Source organism: Ananas comosus, linkage group 2 (genome assembly GCF_001540865.1).
Source record: "Ananas comosus cultivar F153 linkage group 2, ASM154086v1, whole genome shotgun sequence".
NCBI classification, from domain to species: domain Eukaryota; kingdom Viridiplantae; phylum Streptophyta; class Magnoliopsida; order Poales; family Bromeliaceae; genus Ananas; species Ananas comosus.
In genome coordinates, this window is record NC_033622.1 from 17,084,064 (window position 1) to 17,102,937 (window position 18,874).

The 18,874-nt window shown below is 35.9% G+C and overlaps 3 protein-coding genes across 7 annotated transcripts; 2 read left to right on the top strand and 1 right to left on the bottom strand.

Annotated features, from left to right (window-relative positions):
• Positions 2,883–4,489, top strand: LOC109723875 (agglutinin-like). The gene is made up of 2 exons (XM_020252371.1): positions 2,883–3,249; positions 3,870–4,489. The coding sequence occupies exons 1-2, from the start codon at positions 3,025–3,027 to the stop codon at positions 4,269–4,271; spliced, it is 627 nt and encodes a 208-aa protein (XP_020107960.1). The 5' UTR covers positions 2,883–3,024; the 3' UTR covers positions 4,272–4,489.
• On the top strand, positions 6,262–11,254 carry LOC109706634 (glutamate--tRNA ligase, chloroplastic/mitochondrial-like). Its single transcript, XM_020227574.1, has 13 exons — positions 6,262–6,658; positions 7,059–7,177; positions 7,344–7,465; positions 7,906–8,088; positions 8,187–8,305; positions 8,408–8,456; positions 8,573–8,674; positions 8,791–8,893; positions 8,988–9,051; positions 9,168–9,282; positions 9,929–10,029; positions 10,295–10,451; positions 10,883–11,254. The coding sequence occupies exons 1-13, from the start codon at positions 6,408–6,410 to the stop codon at positions 11,114–11,116; spliced, it is 1,719 nt and encodes a 572-aa protein (XP_020083163.1). The 5' UTR covers positions 6,262–6,407; the 3' UTR covers positions 11,117–11,254.
• On the bottom strand, positions 12,161–17,050 carry LOC109724569 (protein PIN-LIKES 1). 5 transcript variants are annotated; one of them, XM_020253430.1, is made up of 11 exons: positions 16,911–17,050; positions 15,647–15,860; positions 15,256–15,335; positions 14,720–14,844; positions 14,453–14,574; positions 14,022–14,270; positions 13,690–13,782; positions 13,346–13,446; positions 13,052–13,104; positions 12,762–12,947; positions 12,161–12,583 (listed from the first exon to the last, which is right to left on the bottom strand). In XM_020253430.1, exons 2-11 carry the CDS (start codon positions 15,779–15,781, stop codon positions 12,456–12,458), a joined length of 1,272 nt encoding a protein of 423 aa, XP_020109019.1. In that variant the 5' UTR covers positions 15,782–15,860; positions 16,911–17,050; the 3' UTR covers positions 12,161–12,455. The 5 variants fall into 5 exon arrangements, with proteins under 5 accessions (XP_020109019.1, XP_020109036.1, XP_020109027.1 ...); XM_020253447.1 differs by lacking the exon at positions 16,911–17,050 and adding an exon at positions 16,129–16,178; XM_020253438.1 differs by lacking the exon at positions 16,911–17,050 and adding an exon at positions 16,014–16,115.

An 18,874-nucleotide genomic window follows, 5' to 3' on the forward strand; every position in this document is an offset into this window, starting at 1 on the left:
GTAGACATGAAGACAAAAGTACCCAAAAAATTATCAACATGTTTATATCACGCAGTAGATAAGAGAGGGAGATATTTACATGCAAGGGCAAACAGGCTATAATTTATAGAATATTAATTGAATAATGATGGAAAATGAGCTAGATAGAGAACTATTCGCAAGCACAAAATCTGATTAGTTCTTCTTTGTTCAAGAATTAGTGCTGCGCTTGCAATCTCCAGAAGTAAAGGAAGCAAGAATTTGAACAGAGAGAAAAATATCATTCTGCTCTATTGGAGTACTACTACTGCACTTTGCAATGACTTAAAAGAAAAGCTAAAACTTGCTTTCGCGTAGTACAAACAGCGGCTTGATTAGACTCAAACAGTGTATAGCAGACAGATTTATTGAAGATGAACACAGCTCGCGCTGGTTTACGTATGATAGCCACCGCAAGAGAGCAACGCCATATGTCGCTGCCTATTCTTTTACTGAACGGCTATTAAATTGACCAATACAATATGTAGTTATGGCACTAAATCAAATAATGTAAATCTAACACATCATCAATGTGAATTTCATTAGAATAAAAAAAAAAAAAGATCATCTGGAGAAATAAGCAGAACAAACATAATGCCAAGCACTCAATCAAGAGGAACGCATAGAATCATCAGACGAATAACAATGCAAACTGATTCACCAAGTTTAACACCAACTCCACCTAATCTGTGAGAAGTTAACAACATGGAAGAGATTCCACCGATTGCACCTAATCTTGCGAGAAATTAACAGCAGCAAGAAGAGAGAGAGAGAGAGAGAGAGAGAGAGAGAGAGAGAGAGAGTCACCATGCTTTTCGTGCTACATTGAAGAATCAAAGCCCGCGAGACTGCATCAAGAAACAATGCCCAAGCAATCAACAATCTCTCGCTTCAAGAAATGTAGATTAGATCCAAGAATAGCTTCGATCATTGGCGGGAGACGTTGAAATCCCCAACCCCCAATGCCCAAATTGAAATAAAAGAATTGTGGGGAGTGGGAGTCGACGAAGAAGGGAATACGAAAGCAGCAGGCGATGGAGATTGGAGGGGAGGTGTAAAACAGGTTCGTTTCTTTCTTGTTCTCACCTGGTCGCTTGGGCTCTCCTCCATTGTGCGATCGACCAGCTTTTGAACGGACGGGATCTACGCCTTGAAAACGTGGACGGCTAAGAATGGAGCGTAAAACCTCTTTACATTTGTCCCCTGGAAATTTAGTTACATACTTACATCAGCGCTGCAGCCCGGAGGAATTAAAATGTTATTGTTAAGGGCCTGTTTGGTTACCTATAAAATGGCCCGGGAAAAAAAACTTCAATGAAAAATTACAATTTTGAGCGTTTGTTTGTCCGTAAAAATTTTATTTTGAAAATTTTTTTTTACGACTACGAGGAAAACGAAGGTTTAACAATTTTTCGCGGCTTAAAAAAGGCGGGATTCACAGGTGCGCAGTCCACCAGGCGCACTCTACCTCGTGGACCACGAGAAAGAGGTCTACTGGGTGGGGTGACCTCCCTCCCCCATCTTTATTTATATATATATATATATATATATATATATAGTATGGCTAGAATACTTTTACAAGTATCACCCAAGTGATACTTGTGTGTTTTTAGCCATTGGATCTACTTTTTGATTACTAATAGGCCTTGGATCAAACACTATTCCACCTACCACCACCTACCACTATCATCTCAACCTCACATCTCTCCATCCAAGGGCTAAAAACACACAAGTATCACCCCCATGATACTTTTACAAGTATTCTAGCCCTACTCATATATATATATATATATATAATATATATATATATATATATATATATAGAGTGGGTTACTATGCTATCGAAAGTACGGAGTCTTCCGTGCTTCCAGCTCGTTTTCGATGTTGCGACTTTTCGAATCGTCGATCGCCCGTTAAACTTGATCTAGAATATTTGAAGTAGACTAGAAAAATAAATTTTATGATTTTATGATATCATTTGCCTAGTGAACGAAGGGGCTCAAATCAACGGCTGAAAATAAAAATCTTACAAAATGTAATAATATGAATATTAAAATTAAATCAAAGATATTGATCTTGTTTTATATAGTATAAAGAATTTTCTACAAAATTTTACGTGATTTGGATATTCTACACCGTTAACTTGCAAAGGCCCACTACGGCCATTGAAATTATATTGATTTTAAGCCCATTCGATCACTAGGCAAATGATATCGTAAAATTATAAATTTATTTTTAGTATTTCAAATACTCTAGATCAAGTTTAACGAAGCCGATGACGAATTCGAAAGTCGCAATATCGAAAACGAGCTGGAACACGGAAGGCTCCATGCTTCCGATAAATAGTAGCCTCACTCTATATATATATATATATTATATAATATAAAAATATATATATATTTATAAAATATATTTATTATATAATATTTATATCTATTAATTATTTTATATATTAAATATATACAATTATATATTATATTATATATTTAATTATTGCATAGTATATTTTTAATTATTTTATTTATAAATATAAACTATAATACTAATATATATAATATATAATAATTATATATTAATAATATAAAATAGTATATAATAATTTTTATTATAATTTTTTTTTTTTTAATCAAACAATCGTCGTGAAAAATTATTATTATTTTTTCTACAAATCAAACATAAATAAAATAAAATATTTTTTTCACCTAATTATTTTTTTTATAATTTTATGTGAAACCAAACACAACACTATATAACGATAATTCATAATAAAATTTAAATTATAGGGTCGCTCGACTTTGCTTAGTTGTGAAGTTTGAGTGTTGACTGTTGAGTGACAAATGGGGACCACGTACGCGCGAGCAATAATTGTTCTCCTTGGAGAGCGGAATGCGCTTTTCCCCCCCCAAAGCACGCACACGGAGAAAATGAAAGGGCCGCTCCGTTCTCCTTAATTGCCACTCGACTGGGGGTTCGAAAGGGCACGCAGGATCGTAAAGATCTAGAGAGATGGCGACGGCATTGTCGTGCAGGGACGGAGGTATCTACTTCAGGCTAGATGGGAAGGGATCGAATGACGACGGGAATCAGTGGGACGACGGCGCCGGGGGTGAGGTGAGGGAGATTTGCATATGCCACGGACCGATCGTCTACTCCATTCAAACCACCTACGAGCGCCAAGGCACCCTTCTCTGCTCTCGCCGTCACGGCGGCACCGACGGCAACTTCGACTTCGTAAGCAAGCAACTTAGATCTCTTCTCTTTTTGTTTTTTTCAATCTTTTCTTTTCTTTTCTCCTTTTCTCCTCTTCTCTTTGCGCCTGCGCGTCCGCGTCCGCGTCCGCGTCCGCGTCTATTATCTTTTCTATTATCTTACTAATCTTTTGAGTAATATATTAGTGTCGGAACCACCACTATGAATTTTCTGCCTAGTCGTGGAATTTATCTCTTCCCACTTTTAAACAGTTAGCTAATGGGTTAGAAATATGCTCTATCGAATAACCAAAAGGCATTAGAGGAAAAATAAAAATAAAGTAGAGGAGGAGGAGTAGTAAGAGTAAATTTCTATGTTGTTCTTAATAATTATGCGTTCAGATTAACGACATGATGAAGCTCTTAAAAAAACAAGTTTTTATGAGTTTTGAAAATCAGTTTTTACTTGATCAACCGGCGGATCTAGAGTCTAGACATTTTGATCCAGGGGCGAAAGACGCAGAAGGATCCGACCGTCGAATTTGCTAGATAACGGTAAATTTTTAATTTCTATTAATTCGAATGGCGATATATGGTAACTATTGTACCCTGAGTTTCAGAACTTCATTTACAGGGTACGAATGTTGAATGTTTTTTTTTCAGATTTCCTTGAGTAGTCCTCTCACCTGGGTGAGTGGGCATTATAGCTCATGGTGCTGGGATCCCGATTTGTTATTCCCTGATGAGGAGGAGGAACCCTATAACTTCTGCAAGGTTATAAGGTCGCTTAAGTTTGGCACCGCCGACGGAGCTACCTACGGTCCGTACGGCAGGGAGATCGGCGAGCCCTTCGACTTCCGATGCAGCACTGGCATCGCCGGCTTCCATGGCCGCGACGATTCTTTCCACCTCAATGCCATCGGCGTGTACGTGAAGAGCGCGGCGAAGGGCGTCATTGACGACGCTACGCTCATCAGCAGGGGAGCTTCTGCGGATGTGAATAGCAGCGGCACTTTGCCGTTGAGCAGCAGCAGCAGTAAGCTGCTGGACGAACCGAAAGCGTAAGCCAGCAGGAAAGTTAGCGTTTAGAAATCCATCCAGGGGCATATACATACCTATACGGAAATTTAGTAATGCAGTCTTAACGTATGTATATATATATATATATATATATATATATATATATATATATATAGTCCATCTCTTCTCCTTTGTGTTTGATAATGTACTGGTATTATTAAACTGTAGTAATGGAGTCATGCAACTGGAGTTTCTGTTGAGCGCCTATATAACTCTACATATATCGTGATCAAAATGTCTATATTCCGCTGTTGATTCAGTAAAAAATTATTTTTAGAAGAAAAAAAACTCATAAAACAGCCCTAGGTAGTACAGTATCTCAAAAAAGAAAAAAACAAAGAAGAATAAAAAGAGGCAACTGATGGTTGATCTGTTCGCAGTTGTATAATACATCTTGCATACTTTCTCTACGTCTGAAAAGTATCTTTTTCAATACATGCTAATAAAAGCTAGAATATGAAACTTTATAAACCATTCAACTGAATATTTTACTCTATGTAGTTTCCTCCACGTTTTTACCCTAAACAAAATGATTCCATAGCATAAGGATTTTTTTTTTACAATCTCTGTTCCTTGGAGCCAATGGCCAATAATACTCTTTTTATATTTTTAGTCCGTAGAGTATATAGTACAATTAAATTCTTCAATCATTTGAAAGCTAAGAATTTTTTGTTGTGATCCCTTGACTATATTTATATTTACAAGTTAGGCATGTAATATATATAAACATAATCTCGAGTCTACTCGAACCGAGGCTTATCAAGAAAATTATGCTCAAGCTTAATTTGAAACTAATTTTGAGCTAAAATTTATGGTGAAATGCACATTTGGCCTTTAAACTATGCGGCACATGATATTTTGATAGTCAATTTTTAGTTTGTTATAATTTATGGCTCAAAATTTTAAATTTTTATAACTAATTTTATCGATGAAATATTGACGTATCTGTGAAAAGAAAATAACATTTTAATTATTATTGCATTATCAATAATACTGTCAACTAAATTAAATTTTATAACTTAATTACAAAAAATATAAAAATTTAAACTAAGAAAATAATAAACTAAATTTTGATTATTAAAATACCACATATTTTATAATTTGAGGACCACATTATCACGGCCTTATCGTTTTTGCTCACAAAGTTCGTGCAACGTCCGCCTTATTTTTTAATAATGAGCAAGTTTAACTCCCTATTATTAGTCTAGATCTCTGCATCCTATGAGTAAATATGCAAAAAAAGATAGAAGAGAGAGAAGCAAAGGTTGCAAAAAAAAAAAAAAAATTAAGAACGCAACTATTTAGAAAAACATAATTACAATACACAACGTCTCTTACACAACTCTTCTTGTTAAGTTTGGCCATAATCATCCTCACAATTTATAGGCTTAAAATATATTGAATTTAGTCTATGCTAAATCACCATTAAGTACACATTAACTCACTCACTATTATATAGTAATGAGCCCTCATGAATGCCTAATAAATGCAAGGTGATCCCGAGGGTTGCTAATGATCCTTCAATTTTTGCCGGCGGTTTTGGAGCTATTAAATCCCGCAGCTATATAACCTTTCATCTTCCATAAAAAGTCTACTAGTTTAGTATCTCTTTGGCTGCCCACTTAGCAAAATTCGGCCAAAAAGTTGGCGGGACTAAAAAATTATCACATCCGTGACAACATGGTTAATTTATAGTAAAATTTATATTCAAGTGTGTTTTTATTTAGGGTCAATTATAATTTACTATATTTGCGGGTACTTATAATTTACTATATTTCTAATTTACTATATTCAAGTATGTTTTTATTTAATTTGGAGCCAGGTTTAACCGAGCTCGTAGCAGAGCTTAACACGAGCTGAGACCGAAATCCAAAGTTGAACTTTAAATAAATATATTTATAATTTACTATATTTGCGGCACCGGTATTTAATTAACCCTTTTATTTAATTTGGTGCCAGGTTTAATCGAGCTTAGAACCGAGCTTAACACGAGCTGAGGCCGAAACCCTTGGTTGAATTGCCACCCTTATCTCCATCGCATACTCTCAATTGTGTAAGAAGAGAGCGCAGGTGAGGTGTGAGACGAGCTACTGCTGCTGCTTCTCTTCTTCCGTGGTCAAAATGGCGGGTCTCGTGGGATCGCCATGGCTCCGAATTAGGGTTTCTCCCGATTTCGCACCTCTTCTTCTCCGATCGCCACTCGCTTCGAAGCCCTACCTCGCCCATCGGCGGCGGAGCCTCGCAGTCTCGGCCTCTTCCGCCGCCGCCGCGGCGGCGCAGGGCGAGGTCCGCGTCCGCTTCGCCCCGTCGCCCACGGGGAACCTCCACGTCGGCGGTGCTAGGACGGCGCTCTTCAACTACCTCTTCGCTAGGTTCGTCTTTGGCTCTTCACTCTACGTGGATTCACTACTCCCTACGAACGAATCGTCCTGTGTAATAATTTTTATATTCCAAAGATAGGAGGGGGCATCAGCATGTGCCTTTTTTTTTTTTGGTGTATATTACAAGTGAAAAGCAAAGGTTGATTGCTAAAATTGGAGATGGCAAGATGATTTCCTGTATGTAACTAGCTTGCATCTAGTATAGCTGTCTCTCTTCAAATTCCTTTATCTGTTTAGCTTTGTAGTCCACATTCCTCTTGCAAATTGCAATTTTTTCTTGCCTCATGGAAAGGACCTGTTTTTCATTTCTAATTTCGGTCAAATTAGCTTTCTTTTTTTTTTCGTGTGCGTACTGTGTAGATTTTTACTACATGAAAATATTTACTTATAGGTCCAAGGGCGGAAGATTTATACTTCGAATTGAAGACACCGATCTGGAGAGGTCAACTAAGAAGTCGGAGGAAGCAATGTTGAATGATCTCTCTTGGCTCGGTCTTGACTGGGATGAAGGTGATTTGTTGCCTCATTGCCTAACCCTTTAAAGATAAGATTGAACTGTTGTTTCCTTTACAATTAAAGGTGTTTTTTTGTTATTAACTAGAAATTGGAAAGCAAACTTGTGTTGTGTTACTTGCATGCATTCGAAGATGAAAAGTATCATGTGATGAATTTTCAGGTCCAGGTGTTGGTGGAGATTATGGTCCTTATCGGCAATCAGAACGGAATTCCCTTTACAAACAATATGCTGCTAAGCTGTTGGATTCTGGTGCTGTTTACCGTTGTTTTTGCTCTAATGAGGTAATTTGGTATGTGATTCCGAAGTTGACATTTTTGCTCGGTATAGCATCATAGAAATTAGCTGGACACACAAAACTCCGTATGGTAAATTGATTGGGTAAATGCAACCATTATGCAATATAAACTTGTCCTTTAAGTGGCCTACGAAGATTGTAGATTATAATTTTTATACAATTCTCTGTGCATTGCTTGATGAATAAATTTCATTCGTATGGAGTTGCTTCTTTTGTTATTTTTTTTTTTCCTTAAAGATGGATGTACCTAAATCATTTGTAGAAGCATCTAATTAATTAAAACATTTAAGTCTTTTTGGATTAAAGGGCCTTCCACATGCTCTATGAAATACCAAAGATTGTTAGTGAGCCCAAAGGCGAAATTTTGTCTTTCTTCAAGGTTTTATAGTTTTGACTTATTAGTTATAAACTATTATTTTTCTCCAGGAACTTGAACAAATGAAGGAAACTGCAAAGCGGCTGCAGCTGCCTCCAGTATATACAGGAAAGTGGGCAACTGCTTCAGAAAAAGAAACAGAGGAGGAGTTGGTGAAAGGAACACCATATACTTACCGCTTTCGCGTGCCCAAAGAAGGGACGCTGAAAATCAGTGACCTTATTCGGGGAGAAGTAATATCCTTTATTACTTATTCAACTTAAAAGCTTATGGCTCATATTTATAGTTGTATTCATATAAATTTACTTATTGGTCTGATAGTTCTGTGAAGGTCAGTTGGAGCTTAGACACACTCGGTGATTTTGTCATTATGAGAAGCAATGGTCAACCTGTATACAATTTCTGTGTCACTGTTGATGATGCTACAATGCGTATATCCCATGTTATTAGGTAGTATACTCACATAACTGAAGTATCTGCTTGGTCAAACTATTTTGGGTTTTCGCGTAGAATATCTGATGTGGGTCTTCATTATATCCCTTTCTTGTACAGAGCAGAGGAGCATTTGCCAAACACTTTGCGACAAGCACTTATTTACAATGTCAGTTCTTTTTTTTTCTTTTTATTTGTCTCTTTTGTTTCTCCCTTTGTAAATATTTATGCTGGCTTTCTTGTAAAGATGGGTAAATTGGCATCATCGTTAATATTTTCCTGTAGGCACTTGGATTTCCAATGCCTTCTTTTGCGCACGTTTCCCTAATTCTTGCACCAGATAGAAGTAAACTGTCGAAACGCCATGGTGCAACTTCAGTAGGGCAGGTAGTTAATGATGATATTCTCTGGAAACACTTACAAAATCCTATATCTAATTACAGAAAAAACCGTAAAATCCTGTATCTGATACTTGTACGCATGCATTCCTTTTTCTCTGGCAGTTCAGAGAGATGGGATACCTGCCTCAAGCAATGGTAAACTATTTAGCTCTTTTGGGTTGGGGGGACGGTACAGAAAATGAATTCTTCACCATTGATCAGCTTGGTTAGTTTTCCTATTGCTGTAAAAGCTAGAATATGAGGTTTTCTTTTCATTGTATATCAATATTTACTGAGAGCTGTGCTCTTTCTATTTACAGTTGAAAAATTCTCGATAGAACGCGTCAATAAAAGTGGGGCAATCTTTGATTCAACAAAGCTAAGGTGAATGCTTGGGAAAAAGAATGGGAATAGACTGGTTTGAACTTTCTATGCATTGATCTTTAAGTTATGAAGTATTTATTTGCTGGTTCTGTGACATATTACTTTTTTATGATTAGATGGATGAACGGGCAACATTTAAGATCCCTTGCTTTAGATGAATTGATCAAGATTTTCGGAGATCAGTGGAAGCGCACTGGCATTCTCCTCGAAGCGGAAGGCAGTTTTGTCAAGGTTTTTCACATATACATAGCAGGCTTGGAATTTTTCTTATTTGTTTTGACTCTTCATAGTGCGTCCATTATTTAATTTATTACTTGACGCTTGTTAAGTTATGTTTATCTCTTACCTCCTCCTTGTACTTGCACAATATTTATTTATTTGCATAGCACAGATTTGCATGTAACAGTGCAAGTCATTTAACTATTAGTAGAGGAATTATCATGTCCTATAACCTAGGTAATGATAAGTGAGATTTTAGATGTCCCGGGCTTACATTTTGAGCACACGTTGATCAAAGAGAGAAATAGTGGAAACAACCTCACCTCAAATGTTCAATTTTACTATAGTATGCAGATCCCATATTTTGAGGTGGACTAAGACAGTAGGCTAAATGTATGCCTTGTAGAAAAAAGAATTGCACTGATGGTAGTAACAAACACAAATATATATACCCCACAAACATATAATTTTCTATCTCTTGGTTAGCCACAACGAAATGGTGCTATGCCACTGCAAGATCATACATTTAATGACTCCCATATTATATGTACGCGTAACTAGTATTTCCTCAACTTACTGCAGACTTTTCCAATAAAATTTAATCTGAAATTGAAAATCCTAGGACGGAATTCTAACTCTTGCAACACAATAAGTGCAGGATGCAACCGAACTGTTGAAGGACGGAATCGACCTGATAACAGATGCTGACACAGCCTTATCTAATTTGCTATCTTATCCAGTCCTCTCTACTTTAAGCAGGTGTGTAGAACTTTGATGCATATAGAATGTAGTTCTCTTATTTTTCTGAGCATATACTTTATATACAGCTTGAAATGTTGCCTTTGTTTCATCTCGACGCAAGCTTGTTTTTACTTGATTCACAAACACACCAGTTTTGGTTAAAATGAGACTGGCCTCATAGCTATACCGTCTCAAATGATCGATTTTTTATTTTGCTGAGGTTTTCTTTAGGTAAATTAAGTTTGATTTAGTACTCAGGTTTGATAAATTGTACAATCTTCAGTGAAGAAGGCAAACCCATTGTACAAGATAAGCTTTCCGAGGTAGCGGCAAGTTTGATTTCTGCTTACGATAGTGGGGAGCTTCGTGAAGCACTGGAGGAAGGGCATGTTGGTTGGAAAAAATGGGTGAAGAGCTTTGGCAAGTTACTCAATCGGAAGGTAATTTTTAGAAGCATGGCAAAATACTCTCTTCTAGTTTGTTAAAGAAATAGTTTTAAATTGTTACTAAGTTTAGTATATTCTGTTTTTACAATAAATAAATTGCGGTTCCTTCCTCCTCTTTTCCTCCTCTTTTCCATTATGTAAATGTAATTGGAGGAATGATTTTAGGCTACATAAATCTTTCTCGTGCATACTCTGACATAGCTGTCTGGCTAATCTTTAGCTTTATGTATACATACATGCACCTAGATGCCCACATGCATGCGTGTGCATAGTAATAATAATATGAATACTTATTTGTAATCCTGATGCATCCTATGCTTAAAAGACAACCAAATAAGAAAACTATAGTCACAGTTATGATTAACTTGGATTTTTAATGCTAAACACCTAACTTTCTAACCTTTTTTTTCTTGGTTACTTATCAGGGAAAATCTCTATTTATGCCTCTTCGAGTATTACTGACGGGGAAGCTTCATGGCCCAGATATTGGGGGCAGTATTGTTCTGATATATAAAGCCGGTCTCTGCGGAGCAGTTAATCCACAATCAGGTTTTGTGCCTTTGGATGAGAGACTCCGAATTTTGAAGGAGATTGACTGGGACGCACTGAACAAGGAACCGGACCCACAACGCAAATCCGTTGCAACTGTCACTCATTAAATATTTTTTGATCTTTTTGGATTTTATGTTTTTCAATTGTTAAGGGTTTTTCCTTTTTTGTATTGTTTTTAGTCATGCAAATAAAATTCGGAGAGAACTGTCGTTGTTTATGATGTCCAGCTTTGTTTGGTTCCGATACCTTTGCTCTGCTCGTCTAACGAATGTAGCAATCTGAGTTGTGCATCATTTGTACCCATTTTGATCCTTTTTTGTTTGTGGTGCTCTCTCTCTTTCTCATGCGCGCACAACTCGTGAACTCTTTTTTAATGGTGAACTAGTTAAGTATCCGCGCGTTGCGGCGGAACGATTTCATAGAAAAAAATAATTAAATAAATAAATTTAAAAATAACAAAACAAAGAGTTAAAAAATTATATAATATAAACAACCGAAAAATAAACAACTAATTAAAATTTGAGAATAAAAATATCACATACCTCATTATTTAAATCATAATACATTAAAATGTGGGGATTAAAGTGTTATTCGTCCTATATTTTTATTTTAAGGATGAAAGTGTAAATCCAATCTTTCAATTTTTTTTATCCAACTCTTTATATGTTAGATTTAAGCAAGTCAACGATATTTTGACAATTCTCGCAATTAAATTTTATAAAATATAAAATTAATTTAAACTCTATCAATNCCCCGCGTGCCCGCGCCACGCGGCGCTCCGCCACGCGCGCCCGCCTGCCCGCGCCCCGCGCTCGCCCCTGCCCGCGCCTCCATGCTCGCCACCTGTTTCGAAACTGTGAATTCATGTATGTTATGTTATAGATTAGCAAATCTCTCTTATATTTTCCCCATAGGAGTAATATTTGGACCATCGAAGTGGCGAAGAATTAATGGACGGTACTTAAGGTCCTAAAAGTGGAAGTCTAGTAGTTTCATACTTTCATGTTGCTAGCCAAGTTTACTTTTTTTAAAACAAATAAACAAAGCACATAACTCTTTAAAAAAACAGAGTGTCTCGGTGATACAATCTTCTACGCTCAATAATTCATCTGCTAAACCGTGAAGTTTCCGGCCATAGAGACATCACATCCTTTTTCTTTTCTTTTTTTTCAAAATTGATTTACTTCCAAAAATTGCCGATAGAAGTGAACATTCAGTGCTTATACAGATATTCTTTTAAAGGCAGTATTCGTACAGAGTGCAGCTCAAATATGCAGTAGTCTCCAAAGAATAAAGTTACTCCGTTGGGTTTTGTTTCTTCTGGCCTTTTTACACAAGATTGATAGTGTGCCCCCCATGCCGTCGCTGATCGACATGCAAATCTACAACAAAGAGTTGCCGGTACAAATGGGCATTATGCAGACCCCCAACTTGAATCCTCAATAACTATGATGACACCGACCACATGAAAAATGTTGACCATATCGTGAGTGAAACTGAAGCCAGAGAATATGCCCAAAGAAGGATAACTGAGCATTCGCTCTCCCCAGCCCCGAACAATTGTGTTATGGTGCCTGCCAATTTACAATTTCATCAATAAGAGAGTTGATATTTCTCAACTTAGGTACGACTACGAAGCGAAAAACAAAAAGACCAAGGTCCAAGTAGTAAGATTAATGCGGAATTTTGGCAAATGTTTGTTGAAGCCATATCATTGTCTCTTTTTTTTTTTCCTTTTTTTCTTTCTGTTACCTATATTCATTGCGGGTGGAACAGCATATTGGAGCAGAAGAATGAACTGGTATAAAGGATCTGCATGCACCAGACCAAGTCGAACCGCCCCTTTAACGATGACTATGCCCACTAGGGGCAACAAAATATAACGAACAACTATAATTCCGATGATGATCGAGGGATTCACTCTTGATCCTCGCAAACCTGGAATATGCCGGCATGCATAAAATTTAAACAGTCACATGCTTGCTCTTGAGCAACATGAATAAGTGCTCATTTAGATTTACGAGAAGAGATAGAATTGCTACCATTTATGAGGTTCCCTCCCATTATTAGAGTGACAGTCGGAATTGCCCCATCACTAAAAAGGAGAATAAAGAGAAGTTGTTAATCCCACAATGCCAAAAGAATGAAAGTAAATACGAAAAAGAACCTAAATGGAGTGACTACGAGTAGAGAAACAATATCTTTAAGGCAATAAAAAACAAAACTAAAAACACCAGTATTTTCTACTTTCAAGAGTACATTTCGTGGGTCCTTTTTTTTTAAACATGAAAGCTACTAAATAGCACACGGTGATTCAATCAAAGTAAAGGCATTACCCCAATACAGCCGCTGATTCCTGGATAACACGAAGAGGAGCACTTTCTCCGATCATTGCTTTTCTAAGTTGAGGTATTACTCCTATAATGAACCCAACAATCTACACAGTGAAGAAAGAAATTTAATCATAAACTTTTCACAGATTACATATAATGGATCTCATAAAACTCATCCAAAGGTTTCTAAGCTTTGTATTGAGATGAATCATGTACTGAGAAAGAACTACATCATGAGTATCAACAGGTTTAAAAAACGAAACTCGTCGGCTATATTTAAATGTTAATTACATCAATAACACTAGCATGCATGTCTGTGGTGGCACTAAAAAAAAAGAATAGCTTACCACGCCAATAGTCGAAGGTGCAAACAATTTCTTCATGTCAATTACTTCAGAAACTCTTAACACAAATTTTCTTGCTTTTACTGAAATAGGAACCTGCAACAAACATCAGATGTAATCAAATTCGGAGAAGAAAACAACCTCTGTAAAACTACTGTAATGGCACAGATAAAAAGGCTATATATAATCTCAAGCAAATGCTCTAACTGATATAACTTAAAGAACTATAACTGATTTTATGGTGTTCTACCATTCAATTTGGCAATTAAAGTAAAATATAAACCTGATGGGATAATGACAGGAAAAGGGGAAAATATAGTGCAACATAAAGTAACCTTTGCTCTAGTGGAAGATTCACTGCCATCATAGATAGGGAGGGTACAATCGTCAGCATATTCACCAGTCACCAAGCATTTATTGGTTGGAATTGTTTCAGCTGTACAGGTGCTTGAGATCAACTTATCGGTTTCTTCAGGATACTGTACTGTTTGAGTGTGGCCATTGGTATTTATCATCCCTCCGGCGGTATTTGACGATAAGCGCATTATGTTATAAACAACCGACCACAAAAAGATTGCACCAATCTGCAGTAATATGATAGGAAACAAAACTGGTTAATAATTAGATTCTATCCTCTTCCCTACGTAAATGGGATTTGCAAGGAATCCATCACAAGGCAAAGTGTAATAATATACTGTCCACGTGTATGAAATACTTGGTAAAACTTTGCCAACTAATGGAAGATATTCGGACACAAAAGACTCACAGCCATAGATAAAGAAGTATATGCTAGTCCATAAGTATGACAAGCAGCAGGTTCTCCAAACGGGCTGCCTTTTTCTTTACAAATAGCAGGGATGATGATAAGAAGCATATTGCCTAAATTACCTGTTGAGGAAAGTTTATAACTTATCACACTTTAATCTATTAATAATCATGAAAATTGACGAATAAATTGCTCACAAGATTAAAGGTCCCTTATGAAGATATGGCAACATTATCAAGATAAGTGGATTGTAGCTTTGTGATTTACCTGCTGCACAACAGCCCAAAATTAGGGCTCTCAATCGTGTAGGAGGTCTGGTTATCTGTATCACAACCCATCCAAATAGTAAACCGAAAATGAAGGTCAGAAGGATATTTATTGGCATAAACCACCTGCAATTTGGAAAGTTGGAACAGAAGTTACTATCTTTTTTCATGTTTCTCTCAATATCTAAAGTAGAAATTATTGTGTAGAGAATCACGGTGTCTAACAGTCAAAAACATAATTACAAGTATTTCCATTTAACAGACAATATTTTTTAAAAAATAAATAAATAAATTATGTATCCTCATCTACAAATTTCCGGACCAATGTCTATGTGTTGAGGGGGGAAAAAGGCATTTAACGACAGGACACAGCCATACAAATCATAAGTCGATAAGTAATCCAAAAAATGAACTATATGTAGATAAATACAAAGCATATTTACTGTAAGTTGCAGGCACATATATAAGCAGCATCAATCACACACACCAGATGAAAATTAACCTTATAAATTTGGAAAAGTCTAGTTTGAAACTCACAACAAAATCATGCTGTCCATGGTGATTGTTTGAGATAAGTTCGTTGCTACAAGTGCCGGATTGAATACATAGAACACAATCTGTAAGGGAACAAGTGGAGTATATCAGACTGGAAGAATATGATGCCAACTAAACCAATGGGAAATGAAACACATTTATGCGAAATTCTCCAATACAATGAAAAAATAAAAAAAGGAGATGAAAATAAAAACTTGTGTGTTTCAACAGGTGGCGCTGAAGGATTTCAGATTAAAATGAATGGATCACCGCAACTAGGGGCGAAATGGTATTAGTTACACAATCGAGGCCAATTTGTTCTTAGAAAACAGTTTGCATTAGACACAATGCAATTTCAGTTGCTGTCGAATCTATTAAAATATTGGACGCTCACATTATTCAGATGCTTCCTTGCATCTTTGACAAGAATACCAATATAACCTGTTGCAAGGAATGATCCGACACCAGTCACCAAAAGAACATTCAGAACCGGCATTGTCGCAGTGACGAAGAGGTCTAAGAGGCCCATTTTCTGTATTTTTATTACGAAGCCCTCCCGCCCTTACAGTGCAATCGATTCTGATATATCAGTCCTTCAATGCACAGTACTGCAGATAAACAAAACAACAGTAAGTTTATCACAACATGCAACATAGTGCAGACGATACAAAAATGAAAAGATTACATAATGAATTGCCCGTGATAGAACTGATTCCTAAATGAATCAGCTTTATCTTTCGCTATCACCATCAGATACCTACCTATAGATCAACTTATGTTTCTTAGTAAATGTATAAGGAAATAGAAACATGACATTAAAAAAATAATAAAAAATAAAACTATGATTCGAGGAGTAATTAACACAAGAATGTTAACTCGAGCACAAGAGTATAAAAAGTTCCAGCGAAGGTGAGATTGTACTGAACTGCAGGAGAAATAGGAAATTATCTACAATTCACAAAAAACAAATGGGCTTTTCTCCACATGCAAAGCACAAAGATTGTGCTCGGGCCACTGATTGAGACTGTTGACCTAGAAAAACAGAGCGCAAGGTGAACTGTATGCGGCCCACCTACCATTCCAACCTCAATAAAATAAAGAAGCATCTCGTGCACAAAAAGGAAGCATCTTTTTTTATGTACAAAAATAACAATACAATTGGGATTTGTTCTCATAAAAAGCCACCAATTTTACGTACCTGCGCATTGACCCACCAAACTTAAGTATACTTCTTCCTAAAGAAATATAATAACTTTTTTCCTCTTAACAATTTGCCACACAAAGTTAAAGAGGTTGATTTCGTGTAAAACAGTTCACTAGATCCCTGAAATGAAAAAATGGATTTGGTGCAAAAACTCACCCAAAAAAAATTACATATCTAGTGTACTCTTCTTCGCCGAATCAAAATATATGATCCGAATAATAATGAAAAGAAAGTGAGTGGGTTTTTTTTTTTATTTTTCTTTGTTTCTTGTATGAGTCAGATGAAAGTTAAACTATCAAACTACATTTAGGGGATTATAAAAAAAAAGAAAAGAAAAAAAGAAGCAACAACAACACCGAAATGGGCTTTAGAATGCGATATCTAATCCAACCAAAAAAATTATACAATTAAAAAATGCACGGTTATGGAGAAGAAAAAGAAGATGAGCAAATACCACTTTTCCCTTACAATACCACCACCGGAGAGAAAGGAGAGAGTTTTTTTCTTTCTTTTTTTTTGGTTTTGTAGTGTGGGGTGGTTCTCTCCTCAACAGCGTGTATGTTTATATCACCGCTCTTGCGCTGGAAACATTTTCGAGTCTCTACGGGGTTGCTGTTGTTGTTATCGTTGTTATTATTATTATTTTTATTTTTATTATTGGTTCCGTAATTTAAGGTTTAAAATATTTTAAAATACTTTAGTATCTTTTTAGAAATAGCTTGGACGAGACGCGAGTTATTTTTAAATAAATGTACTAATAATATTACTCCTTTTTGTCAAAAATACAAAACTTTGATGATTTAAGCGAGTTCAATAATTTTAATAACTTTTCAGCAAATAAAATATATCAACTAATACCTACTTAATTAATAAATAGTAAATTAAATTAAATAAATTTTTTAAAAAAATTAAAATAAAGGACTGTTTCAGCCTACATTTTTGACTGCTATCTAGTGGGGCCGAAAAACTTATAATGGGGACGGGCCGCGGGCCATGCGACTTACGTTGGCCCCACCACCCGGGCCTGTTACATCTCGCGAGGCATTGACTGTGTCCTTATTTTATATGTATCCACATATATATTTTTTTATTTAAATTTGTGAATCCGGGATCTCTCATCGGGTCACGAGACTCACGACTCATCACCTTCTTTTTTTTTTATTAAAAAGAAATTGTTATGTTTGCATGCGATTCGAGGCTTTCACAAAGATACAGAGCAAAAAATTGACCTAAATATTTAACGAAAAAAATTATATAATTATGATTGTTAGAATAATTTATAGAATTAAGTTAATCCGTGTAGAAAAAGTGGGGCCCTCCCAGTAATGTTGCCGCATCCAATGAATGGCTCTTTGCTTCGACCGAAATTAGCCAAACCAAAGCCATGCTCAAAAATGAGGGCACTCACCTACTACTCCAGGCGAGAAAATTTAATAGTTCATATTTAAACTCCCAGGCTCAAATTTTAGCTATTTTATATTTTTAATAAATCGTGGTATTTTAAAATTTGTGTAATATATATATATATATATATATATATATATAAAGACTATAAACTGAACCCTTCCTCGTATTGCTTGAAAATATATTATCTTTACTTCTAAACTAATTTATCAGTATCAAATAAATATTACATAGCAAAACTCAAGTTAGTTATCCCCAATTTTATTAGACATTGGTTATTTTAAGATTTTAATATAATATTTTTAATAATATTATTTTGTAGTACGACTAAATGAAACCTATTTAGGTCTTTTCACTTTTGACATATAAAAAATTAAAATTGTATTACAAGTATGCGACAGAAATTTGGTTCTGCAGTGTAAAACAGAGTGGATCTTTTATCATAAAAAAATAATATTGTCATTTTCACTTTGCATGAACATAAATAATTTTGAATGTATATAAAATATATTTAAATGGATGTTCCTAGACTAAATATATCACACTCAAAATAAAGAATAGTACTTAACAGACGTCCCCTGCTTGCGTCGCACGTGCCAAACGCTTCGCTATTTAAAATAGGCCGGAGAGGGCACATGCCTGCCCATGTCGAACTTGGCGGAGATGATGCGATTTGTGTACAAATTGGTGTACCCAACAGTTTTATTCCATGTGGAATTAATCCCTCACCAAGTCCAATCGTACTTGCCATCGCTTTCGAATTTTGATCTTCTTAAATCGTGTTGACTACGTTTCCTGGATTATCTGGAGTGGCGGGAGTATTATCCAAATCTGCTGAACAATACCTTAATAAGCAACCAAGTGGCAAAGAGCTGATGGTTGGTATTCGAGATCAAATTCGAATCCTAATTAATTTATATTTTCAGCTAAATTTATTTCTAAATGTAATAAATAAAGCGGATAGCATACTACCTATGTCTCCAGAAAAATAATAATAATAATAATATCGTAAGC